At 39.0% G+C, this 11,087-nt stretch overlaps 1 protein-coding gene across 2 annotated transcripts; it reads left to right on the top strand.

Moving 5' to 3' along the window:
- Window positions 1-1,513: 1,513 nt before the first annotated feature.
- Window positions 1,514-8,307, top strand: nrsn1 (neurensin 1). 2 transcript variants are annotated; one of them, XM_042490466.1, is made up of 6 exons: window positions 1,514-1,576; window positions 4,811-4,929; window positions 5,162-5,254; window positions 5,357-5,475; window positions 5,819-6,006; window positions 6,155-8,307. In XM_042490466.1, exons 2-6 carry the CDS (start codon window positions 4,831-4,833, stop codon window positions 6,250-6,252), a joined length of 597 nt encoding a protein of 198 aa, XP_042346400.1. In that variant the 5' UTR covers window positions 1,514-1,576; window positions 4,811-4,830; the 3' UTR covers window positions 6,253-8,307. The 2 variants fall into 2 exon arrangements, with proteins under 2 accessions (XP_042346400.1, XP_042346401.1); XM_042490467.1 differs by having other exon boundaries at window positions 1,516-1,576; window positions 4,814-4,929.
- The last annotated feature ends 2,780 nt before the right edge of the window (window positions 8,308-11,087 follow it).

The raw sequence follows: 11,087 nt of genomic DNA, 5'->3' as shown, positions 1-11,087 counted from the left end.
TTTAGCATTTATTCTTGACTACCTGCATGGGTTAGCCTTCTGAATATTGCTTGAGATGCTGGCTAAAATCCTGTATTTCAATCAAAAAGACTGACTTAACGAGATCAGTTCTGCCTCCAGATCTGTAATCCTGTTACAACTTTTCCTCTTCTCTCTCTCCCTCTCAATAAACAGCCATTGAAATTAAATAAAGGTTGATTAATGTTGCAGAGATGCAAGAAAGATTCACTCATTTAAGCTGTCACTTAGTCAGAACCTCAGAGAGAGAGAATAGTAATTGGCATGCAAATTGATCCCAGCCCTATTTGTGTCATTTACATGAAATTCCAAAGCCAGACACAAAACAAGCCAACTTTTTCAAAAAGATATCATTATAACAATTTCTACTTATGTGCTCATGGTGAGGTCCAGTGGGAATATAGAAAAGTGAATTCAGATCTGTCTTCAGGGCTAGCACAACCTTCACTTGTTCCACAATGGGGGTTTTTTTGTACAGAGGTTGTCTTTCCAAAAATCTGAAATGATACTAGGGTTCACACCTCACCACTTGGCCATTTCAAACTTCCCTACATTTTATACACAGTATATAAAGTTATAGACACAATCAAGGCTCATTCCACACCACAAGTTAATGGTTGGCCACTTTCAAGAAATAAACTTTGTGAACATGTGGCACTGATCTTCCAAGAAACAGCTTATACATTTTTATGTTGATACTGGAAAAGTCAAAAAAAAAGTTTCTCACATTTTAGTGCACTGACTCTGAATGAGGGAAGCATCTTTCTTGAACAGGTGCTTTGTACTGGAGTCGTGATGTGGGTTAGTCGTACCTTTCTCTAAAGGAGCACTGAGATGGTGACTAACACTTCCTTCAACAGTGTACGTCATTGACAGCGCTAAAAATAGACTGTGCTGGAATGTGCCTGGAATTCTGGAAAATGGTGTGTGTGTGATTTGCATTATTGTGTACCTGCTGTGGATTTTAATGAATGACTCAGATGCATTTTCCCCACCCGGAGGTCTTCATTTGTGTTTCTGTGACTGGCATGACATCCCACTGAGTCAGGCTTTGTGCTCAAAGAGCTGTATTTCAAGCTGGTGACATTGCCATTTTGTATCTGTTCCAACATGTGCATTTGGGTGAAGGTGAATTGGAATAGTTACATAATATGATGGAGCTGTATATACACTGTCAGGCTGTCCCTTGGCTTTCCACTGACATTGCTTCCAGAAGAAATGAGTTAGAAACATCTATCTATCTATCTATCTATCTATCTATCTATCTATCTATCTATCTATCATTCATCTAGGCATCAATGTTGAATCTTGAATGAGTGTCTTTTGTTCAGTTAGCCCTTCAAGCCCTCCTGCCTGGTTATTTATATTCGCCATTGAATCATATGTTGTCATGGATGTGACGCCTGCGCAGTGGACAGCTTGAAAATGTGAATCATCGATGGAGATGGAGAGAGAGAGAGAGAGAGAGAGAGAGAGAGAGAGAGAGGTGACTGTAGAGTGATGGGACCCGGCTGAGGGAACAGCAGCGAGCGATCACTCTCCGAGCTGGGAATGACAGGTAAATGACGATTTGAATGATTTTCAACAATATTTCTGCGATTGTAGGTTGCTCAAATGATAACATTTCGGTAAATCATATTTCCTGCATGGACTCCTTTAACAGTGTCATCCTCGCGCGCGATGTCATCTTGCACATCTGGATGTAGCAGGGAGAAACTAGGCACAAACATGTTATTTTAAAAACTTTGTGCTGTCGCCTTTTACCGAATGCGCTGGTTTGTATACGAATTTCTGAGTGTTTCGGGCGTTCGTATCCTAATCAAATGAAATTAAACTTCCACCCGAAGCTTGTACCTGCAGATGTCAAATTTCGAGATGACGTTTTTAAAGGTGGTTAAGACGTCGGTCGACCTGACTTAGTTCGAATTCTTTAATGCAAAGACTGTAAGTTTTATTATAAGGCGTGCAATGTTTCTATTTGCGTCTCATTGGGGGTTGGGGAGAGGTGTGTTTTCAGACTGGCGTCACATATGACGTCTGCGTGTGTTTTCCTGCTGGGTTGAGGGCTGGATGACAATAATGGCGTTCAGCACCACGGCCAGCTCCCGGTTCAACGGTCGATAGGATATGTTGTAGGCAGGGTTACCGCTACATGTGGGCATTTACATTTTTATTTTGATGATTGTATTGATGCAGACCTACCAACCTACCGAAACTAAGGTCAAGATAGGTCGATGTGAATTTAGTTTGTTTGTTGTGGATGAGGAAAATGTCAAAAGAGGAGAGGATGCACCTGGATAACACTGGAAATGACCTCAAGAGAGACACAGATCTAAAAGCTGTTAGCTCATCTGAATTTCTCTGGCAGTGTTTACTATTTGTTTTGGTGGTATTGTTAGAATTTACCCCCAGTGGTAACATTAAATTGCAGCAATCTCATTCAAAAAACCTCATCTCTAAGTCAGCTTGGGCCATTTACGTTAGATGCATGTGTGTTTTCTTTATGCTTTTGTTGGGCCATATAAGGTCAAGAACACTGTCTATGAGAAATTAAGCCAATTTTATATTTCAAAAGTTTTAAAGTTTTAAAATACAAATGTATTACACCTTTTACCTACTGAAAGTCAGTGTTTGAATGGAAATAGATTAAACCCCAGTGAAGTCTCTACAGTATGCAGTTCATAACCAGCAATCTCTCATATTTCCATATTTTGTGCTTTCCATTACTTGCCTGGATGATGAATATTCAAGCTGTCTTGAATATATGCAGATATGGGTACAAAGAGACTTGACAACATCTGGGCAGAGCCAGATGTTCATGACAGTCCTCAGCAGGTACAAATTAAGAGGTAATATGATTAACACAAGGTGCCAGGGAACAGCGTGTCTCATCTTAATGCTGTATTTCACTCTTCACACTCATTTTATGTTATCTGACTAGAACGCTGACATCTCCCATATACTATATGAATCAACAGTTAGACATTTATATAAGTGAGACACATATATGAACATCTATCATCTGTATTATCTGTAAGGATTTTTACTGAAACAAAAAAGTCTGTAGAATAGAATGTAAATATATTAGCTGTGTCCTGACATCTTTTAAATGATCCCTCCAAAATGTTAACATTATCAGTAACTCAAAAAAAAAGCTGTTTTTACCTTTGTTCTGATTGACTTTTGATGTGATTTTGGGCTATAAATGTAATTGACATGATGTGACTATAGCATTACACTCGGCTGTCAATGACAAGCAACAATAAACATGCTACTGGTTATGTCCTTTAGTGACTGATTAATTTTGGGGCCTAAATAACAATGCCTTTCTTTCACAGTCAGTTTCAGCACACAGTAGTTGTATAATGACATTGATGGCATCACAGGATAGAGGTCTAAAAGTTCCCTATTATTACTGCACAGCTTGCATCAGCACATATCCCTAATAATATTTACCCTAACTAATCTCACTTGCATACGCTTGGGTAAATAGTTCCCTGATTAGTTAACCAGAAAGTGCCTCCATATACAAGCCCAATTTTATTTCCTACAGTATTTAAGTCAACAATATTTTGGGCTATCATGTCTTACTTCAGAGTATATTACATCAACAATAGATCTAACTGATTTACATCACCATCCTGATAAATCAGAGAGCCAATTAAGTTACAAATACTGCTTCTTGGTTTAGAGCTGTTTCTGTGTCCATTTGTCATGTGTATTATAGGGGTTCATACTTTGGAGCCATAAGATGTTGTGAATGAATGTGTTTCTTGGATGTTTGTCTTCATTTTTTGAAAATCCTTTTGGCATTTTTAAAACCATTGCCCACACTGGGATCAGTGTTTAGTACCAAGTTTGTTCCCCACTCCATTTCTGTTGTGGTGCAACATAAACAGCAGTGAAGATTTAGTGCTAGCTGACAGAAACTTGAAACGCTGTTACATGTGTTTGTATAGAGGCACTGAGCTGTGAAATGCATCTGGATCTCAGATGGATACTGGGGGAATTGCAAGTGTGTGTAAAATATCAGTTCCTTGAGCATCATTTTTACTGTGGGGTTTTTCTGTTTATTTTTTTTTTTTGTTTTGTTTTTTATCTGGATGAAAGAGTTTATTTGTAAAGCAGCAAAAAGAAAGAAAAGGATAACAGGGTTAATATATGAGATAGTGTAAGCTGTAACTAAATAGTTAGTTAGATTCCCTAATTGAATGAGCTTTATGTAAAATATTTGAATCCTGTAAAACTGCATTGGTTTGGGTAAATTATTTTCTGCTTATCCATTACATTACAAGTTTTAGTTTCACAGAACCTACAACATGTAAATCTGACCACATATAACATTGCGTGCACTGTGAGAAATATAATTTTATTTGGAAAAAAAGTAATTGTTATATATGCAATGTAAATGGCAAACTTCATATTATATGTCTCTGCAATCAGCCCGCAATACATCAAAACTAAAAGGGAGGGCATTTCATGGCTTATTTCATAACTGCAGACAAGGAGAATGCATCATTAATCTCAATGTACTGAGGCACCAATGCCCTCACAGTACAATGTTATATAACTTTCGGGCGATGTGTGTGTGTGTGTTAGAGGGAACATGCTTGTGTGTATGAATGTATTAATGAGCTGAATGTCTGTGTGCACATGTTTATGTTATGTGTTGTTTATGCATGGGTAAAAGTCAGAGACAGTTTGTCCACAAATCTTGTGGGTGGCTTCTTAAAGCAAAGGTGCAGCCATGCATTCATGCGTGTGTGTGTGTGTGTGTGTGTGTGATCTCAAGCAGGTAGACAGATGTGAAGGATGACTTCTTGCTCAGAGATCTGTGGGTCGGAGTATGGTGAGCAAGCTCAAGCTAGTGGGAATTGCCAGCAGTATGGAGTCCGCTCCTACCTACACCAGGTGCAAAACCACACAAACACGCACACACACACACACATGCACATACACAAATATATTTTTCTATATACCTTCTACAAATATCAACCATTCTCTTCTATCACAAACCTTCATCTTCATCTTTAAAGTCTCATTTTGCAGTCACTTGAAACTTGAGGGTTTTAGATCTCGTCTCTTGTGGGTTACATATTTGGAAACCTCTCTCTCCTCTCCCTTCCTCTCATCTCTTCCCTAGTTTTATGAGGAGTGCACAGCTTCTATCTGGGAACGTGATGAAGATTTTCAGATTCAGAGATCGCCGAGCAGGTGGAGCTCTTTACTCTGGAAGGTGAGGTTGATGTTCAGCAGGCTCAAACCAAACTACATTTCCCCTGCTATATTTGGGTAACCCACACTGTAATTGCAAAATATCCTCTTCTTACCTTGCCAGGTCTGTCTTGCGTTTGGCACCCTGATCTTGTTTGCGGGCCTTATTGTTGTTTTGGTGGGATATGCCACTCCTGCCAGGATCGAAGCCTTCGGTGAAGATGATCTTCTATTTGTTGACAGGTAGTAACAATGCATGTTATTAATGACAGATGATTAATGTATATTCTTACACAGCTATTCTTGAATATCTAACATTAACAGTTGTTACATGTTCTATATTTTCCTTGAACGTGTGCTTATAAGCACATTGTTTTCAGAGGGATGCACATGCAGCAGATTCTATAGGACAACAAAATTGCAATAAAGTAACAGAGAGTTTACTATTTTAAGATAACTGTAAAAATAAAAGGCTTTCTTACTAGGTAACTTTTGGGCGCATCCTTCCTCTGGTTATTGTTTGCACAAACATCAATGTTGGGCTTTTGATTAATGCTTTTAACTTAACTGTCCTTTTCTTGAACAGCCACGCTGTCAGTTTCAACCGTGCGCTGGATGTGTGTAAGCTGACTGGCGCTGTGTTGTTCTGTGTGGGAGGCACCTCCATGGCTGCGGGTCTCCTACTGTCTGCCTTTGCCAAAAGCTACTCCAAAGAAGAACTGTACCTGCAGCAGAAGTTTAAGGAGAGGTTGGCGGATCTGCACGCAACAGTTGGTAAGGTCTCACTCTCCTCTATGATGTTATGACACATCAGGGAATGGATGTTAAAAAATACATGCCAAAGAGTAAATGAAAGAGTTATTTCCTGTACTTGAGCTTTTTTGTATAAATATACCACATAGCAGTACTGCTTTTGTCACAGGTAACCCTATAATGAGGGCACCGACCCCCGGAGAGGGAAAGGTGCCAGTCACACTTTCCAAAGTCCAGAACATCCAGCCAGTGAAGTCAGAGACCTGACAGAAGTCCAGATGAAGGCATAAAGTGAAGAAGTGTGTGATGAGAAGTGAGTGTGTGCAGATTGTGCGTGAGTGCAAACATGTGTGCGTGTGTCGACCTACGTGTACATTTTCTCTCTTGAAAGGTCAACTCACATGACTGATAGTATTGGTTCTTCATCTTCATTTGCTGTGTTTGACATTAAAGCTTCATTTTAAGGTTATATAGGTGCAGAGTTAATATAGCTAAGCAAAGTTTAAGCCGTCTGTTTCAGCATCAGTTGTGTGAAGTTTATACTGATCTGACAAAGCACATGCAGGTCTTGAGCCCAACCCAGAACACAAACCACAGAAACAAATCAATAGAACACAGCTGCTTAACAACACCACAAAGTGTGTTTCTGTCGCGAGGATTAACATTTTGTAAAAGAGGATGTTGTTACAGCTGGAGGGTGCAGGGCAGCAGATGCAGCATAGTTTGAAGTTATTGGTGATTGCCCCCCTATTGCCAGAAAATGATCAAAAGAAGCACTGAACATAACAAGCATTATCTCTGCCTGGTGTCTAACAGGACATCAGAGGATGAGTGTTTCTATGTGCAGAATATTTTGTGTGTGCTGTGTGGAGCACAACTTCATTACAACACACGGGGAGAGCAGGCAATCACAAACACACAACATGGTGACGTGTGCATTAGCAAAGGAATACTTCTTTTGTGCTACATGCAACAAAAAGCCAGAGGAAGTCTTGACAGATGATTTGCTGGAAGTTCACACATCATCAGGACAGATTAGAGATAAACACACATTAGAACGGACCTTCAGGGTAGATTTCACACTGACATTTTCATCTGTCTTATTAGGCCTCTGACCTTGTCTCTTTCAGTGAATCTTCAGACAAGATCAATAGCCTAGACCAGACAGACTGATGAAAGGTACATTGAACCAGATGGAACATGCAGAACAACATAGTCAGTCACATCAAATGGAAACAGACGTTTCCAAGTGGTATTATTGTTGGCACCACTGTCGCAAAGACAACCACATCGCTTTTGAGCTTAGCAGCCACCATAGTCCAAAGTTGGATGTTCCACCAACTGCCAGCTACCGGGAATGGTAACTGCAAAGAAGTTAGACTGATCGTCTTTGGTAATGTGAGACAGCTACCAATAGCCACAAAGGAAAACAAATACATTATCCTCTTCCTGATTTGTTTGCACAATGATTTACGCACCTTGTTTGTGTCATCAATCTATCAATCAATCAAAAATCTTCTCTGTTTCCACTTAAACAATATCATTATCAAACAGATTACATTCTAGGTAACAGACGTCATTTATCATTCCTTCCATCCTGGAAAAAGTGTGATTTCCTAAACACTTCATTACCCGGGCTCTTCTTTTCTTAATCTCTTTCTCTCCCTTTGACAAACGCAAGTATTTATACACACACCTTTTCATCCAAGCATGCGCATTTTTTCAGCTAGCAGTCATAATTTGGCAAGACAAGACATGTGCAGGTGCTGTGTGTTAAAATGAAGATGGAGCAAGGGCGTTTCAAGGGAGGCAGACAATGTGACAGATTATGTTACATAACAGGGGGATGAGGGGAGAGCGTTCAGCTCTCCAGTGAGATCACATCAGATACATCGTGTTTGACAGCGCTTATTGTTTACAGTCTGTCTGGATCCGCAGATGCTTTCAACACAATAACTGCCTTCCTGTGCTCACACACAAAACTTGAAGCTTCATTATGAGGGTGAACAGCAAACAGCATCACCAAGCTTTTTTTGTTTTCAACTGATTGTGTCTTCAATTGCTTTTTAGCAGAGAAACATACATCAAAAAGGTTTTTTAGTTTAATTTTTATTCCATACAAGCTTGGCACTGACATGCACTGTAAATTACAAGCATAAGCTGTTAATACTTATGTTTTGCTGCCTTTAAAATGTGTCTATATGTATTTAAGTATATTTTTTAAAATAGTTTGACCACAGCACTCTAAATTGTCCTTTTGTTGTTTTGTGTTTGTTTGTTTGTTTGTTTATGTTTTGAATTCACTGCACAGACAAAACAAATACTGTAAAAATACAGCATTTTACTGTTCTTGGTTGTTTGTTTGTACTTGGTTAGAACAATGTTTTTGTGGTAGTCACAGTCCAAGTGCCATCAAGCAACATGCCTCCTACTGTGCATCAAGGCTGCAGGTTTTAGCAAACAATTTATCCTCGTCGAATCCATGCATAAACAATGCCAGATACATATTGTCTAAAACAATATGTTTTTATATACTGCTTATATAAAAATACATTATATAAGCTATAGCTATGCGGGCTACTTATGTTCATGTAAGTTGATCTTTTCATATTATTCTGACAACCTCCACTTTATTCTGTGATGTCATTTTAACACACTTGGTCTCAAACACAACACAAACATGTAGCTATAGCTATGAAGAACAAGATACTAATAATTCAGACATTTTCGAGGAACTACCACTGTTAAGCTGCAAACCTACACTTTAGAGAAGAAACCAAGCTGTTAAAAACAAACCCTCATATGTGGTCAGAGCGTTATTAAGTGATAAATAAATGTGCTGACTTGTAGCTCCATGCTGTGAATTGTGAGTTAATTTTTATCTTTACATTGACCAAAGTTCTGCATTACAATCCCAAATAGATATTATTTTTCTTAATCTGACCATTCCCCAGTTTAAGTGTCTCCTGATGTAACAGTGGATTCTCCTGGGAAATTAAAAAAAATGAAATGTACCGTACTTATTGGAGGCTGGATTGGATAAAGAACAAATATATCAGTGTCTATATACAGTATGTCTATTTTTCAAAGAACACAATAAAATTGAAATATCCGCAGCTCAAAATGTGTGCTATTGTGTTTATCCTTTTAATTAAAACTCAATTAACTATCCACAAAACCATATCTCTACACCATCAATTTAGCTGGATATGCATCATACATTCGACTTCAGAAATCAAAGTTCTTAAGTAGTAATCATATTAGGTCATCTGAATGTCTCAAATTTAGTGTATTCATTGTGAATATTTATTTTATATATTTCTATTTTTTTTATTCTTGTTCTTTAGTACAGCTCTCTCAAACTTATTGTCATTATTAACTTAAAAACGTAAACATAACACTTTCATTTTTGCTCAGAATTTTCATGAGTTGAAGAAAGAATCAAATACTTTTTTCTATGCACACAAAAAAAAATGTTCACAAATTTGATTTAATCTGTGTTTGTAAAAACACTTTGCAAGCATAATTCTCCCACCGAAATGTGAGACATATCAAGATGCAGATTAAACAGTATGATTATTACACAGGTGTGCCTTGGGATGGTAACAATAAAAAGCCAAACGAAAATGTGCAGTTCGATCACACAACAAAATGCCACAGATGTCACAAGTTTTGAGGGAGAGTGCCATTTGCATGTTGACTGCAGGAATGTGAAGCAGAGTTGTTGCCTGTGAACAGAATTTTAATTTCACTACCATAAGCAGTCTCAGATGTAATTTCAGATAATTTGGCAGAATCCAATCAGACTAGCAAGCCAGCCCAGGACATCTACTTCTGGTTTATTTACTTTCAAGATGATCTGAGACCAGCAGTAGGTTTGACCAGAGAATTTCAATACAAACTTCAGTGGCTGGTCTCAGACCATCTTGCAGGTAAATAAGCCGGATATGGAGGGCCTGGGCTGGCTTACTATACTGAATGTGCTGCCAAATTTTCTGAAATTTCATTGGAATGGATTTTGTCAGCATATTTGGGGAGCTCAGTCTTTTGTGTGCATAGGAAAAGTAGTAGATCTTTTACTTCAAACCATGAAAAATGAGAGCAAAAACAAAAACGTGTTTACATTTTTGATCAATGTAAAATCACTGTTTTTATGTGGTAGTGTGCCAAAAATATTTTTTATTCCTTTTGAAAGTACATGAAACAACAGGGTTAGTTGATCAATATCTTAGAGATAAAGATGATCTCCTTCGCGTCATTGAGAAAAACAGAGACAGAATGAGTAATTATAGGATTTGGTTTTCATTAATGAAACACTTCAATCTGTCAATGGTGTTCCAACATACCGAGCCTTCATTACACTGTGGAGAAGCTTTACTGTGATCAATCAGTAAAGTCATTTAGGTAAGGGAAGTGCAGGAGGGTGTAAGGGCTTATTAACACCCTCCACACACACACACACACACACACACACACACACATACACACATGCACACGCACACGCACACACACACACACACACACACACACACACGCGCGCACGCACACACACACACACACACACACACACACACACACACACACACGCACACACACACACACACGCACACACACACACACATACACACACACACACACACACACACCCACACACACACACACACACCCACACACGCACACACACACAGACACACACGACCAAACGCACATGCACAAGGGAGCCAATGGAGGAGTTAAGACAGAATTGATGGTAACTCCAGAAATAGCTGCTTGAGGATCATCACCCCAGCCAGTCAGGCCATATGACTCACACACACTCTCGCACAAACACACATTAACACACCCACCTCCTCTGCCTCTGTCCCTTGCTCTTTGCTCTCTCCTTCTACCTCACCCTCTCTCTCACCAATGTCTCTCCCTTTCTCGTGGGATGGTGACTCACAAACACATTCACTACATGAATCCCAATTTGAACAGCTGCAGGGATGAGAAGGCAGCGAGGCCATCACAGACACTGAATTAGATCACAGTTCACACTATAGTTTCCTGCCTGTGGGAGGCTGTTTAAAGTGGCTTTATGCAACCTTGTTTCATTGGAAAAC

Source organism: Plectropomus leopardus, chromosome 7, assembly GCF_008729295.1.
Source record: "Plectropomus leopardus isolate mb chromosome 7, YSFRI_Pleo_2.0, whole genome shotgun sequence".
NCBI classification, from domain to species: Eukaryota; Metazoa; Chordata; class Actinopteri; order Perciformes; family Serranidae; genus Plectropomus; species Plectropomus leopardus.
The sequence above is the reverse complement of the archived record's forward strand: the minus strand, read 5'-3'. Positions and strand labels throughout refer to the sequence as shown.

What these genes read in the sequence shown, in the direction of transcription:
- nrsn1 (XM_042490466.1), top strand. Translation starts at nt 4,831, where the DNA reads ATGACTTCTTGCTCAGAGATCTGTGGGTCGGAGTATGGTGAGCAAGCT. An exon ending in TCCGCTCCTACCTACACCAG is followed by an intron (nt 4,930 to 5,161) that starts GTGCAAAACCAC and finishes TCTCTTCCCTAG; the next exon opens with TTTTATGAGGAGTGCACAGC. An exon ending in GGATCTGCACGCAACAGTTG is followed by an intron (nt 6,007 to 6,154) that starts GTAAGGTCTCAC and finishes CTTTTGTCACAG; the next exon opens with GTAACCCTATAATGAGGGCA.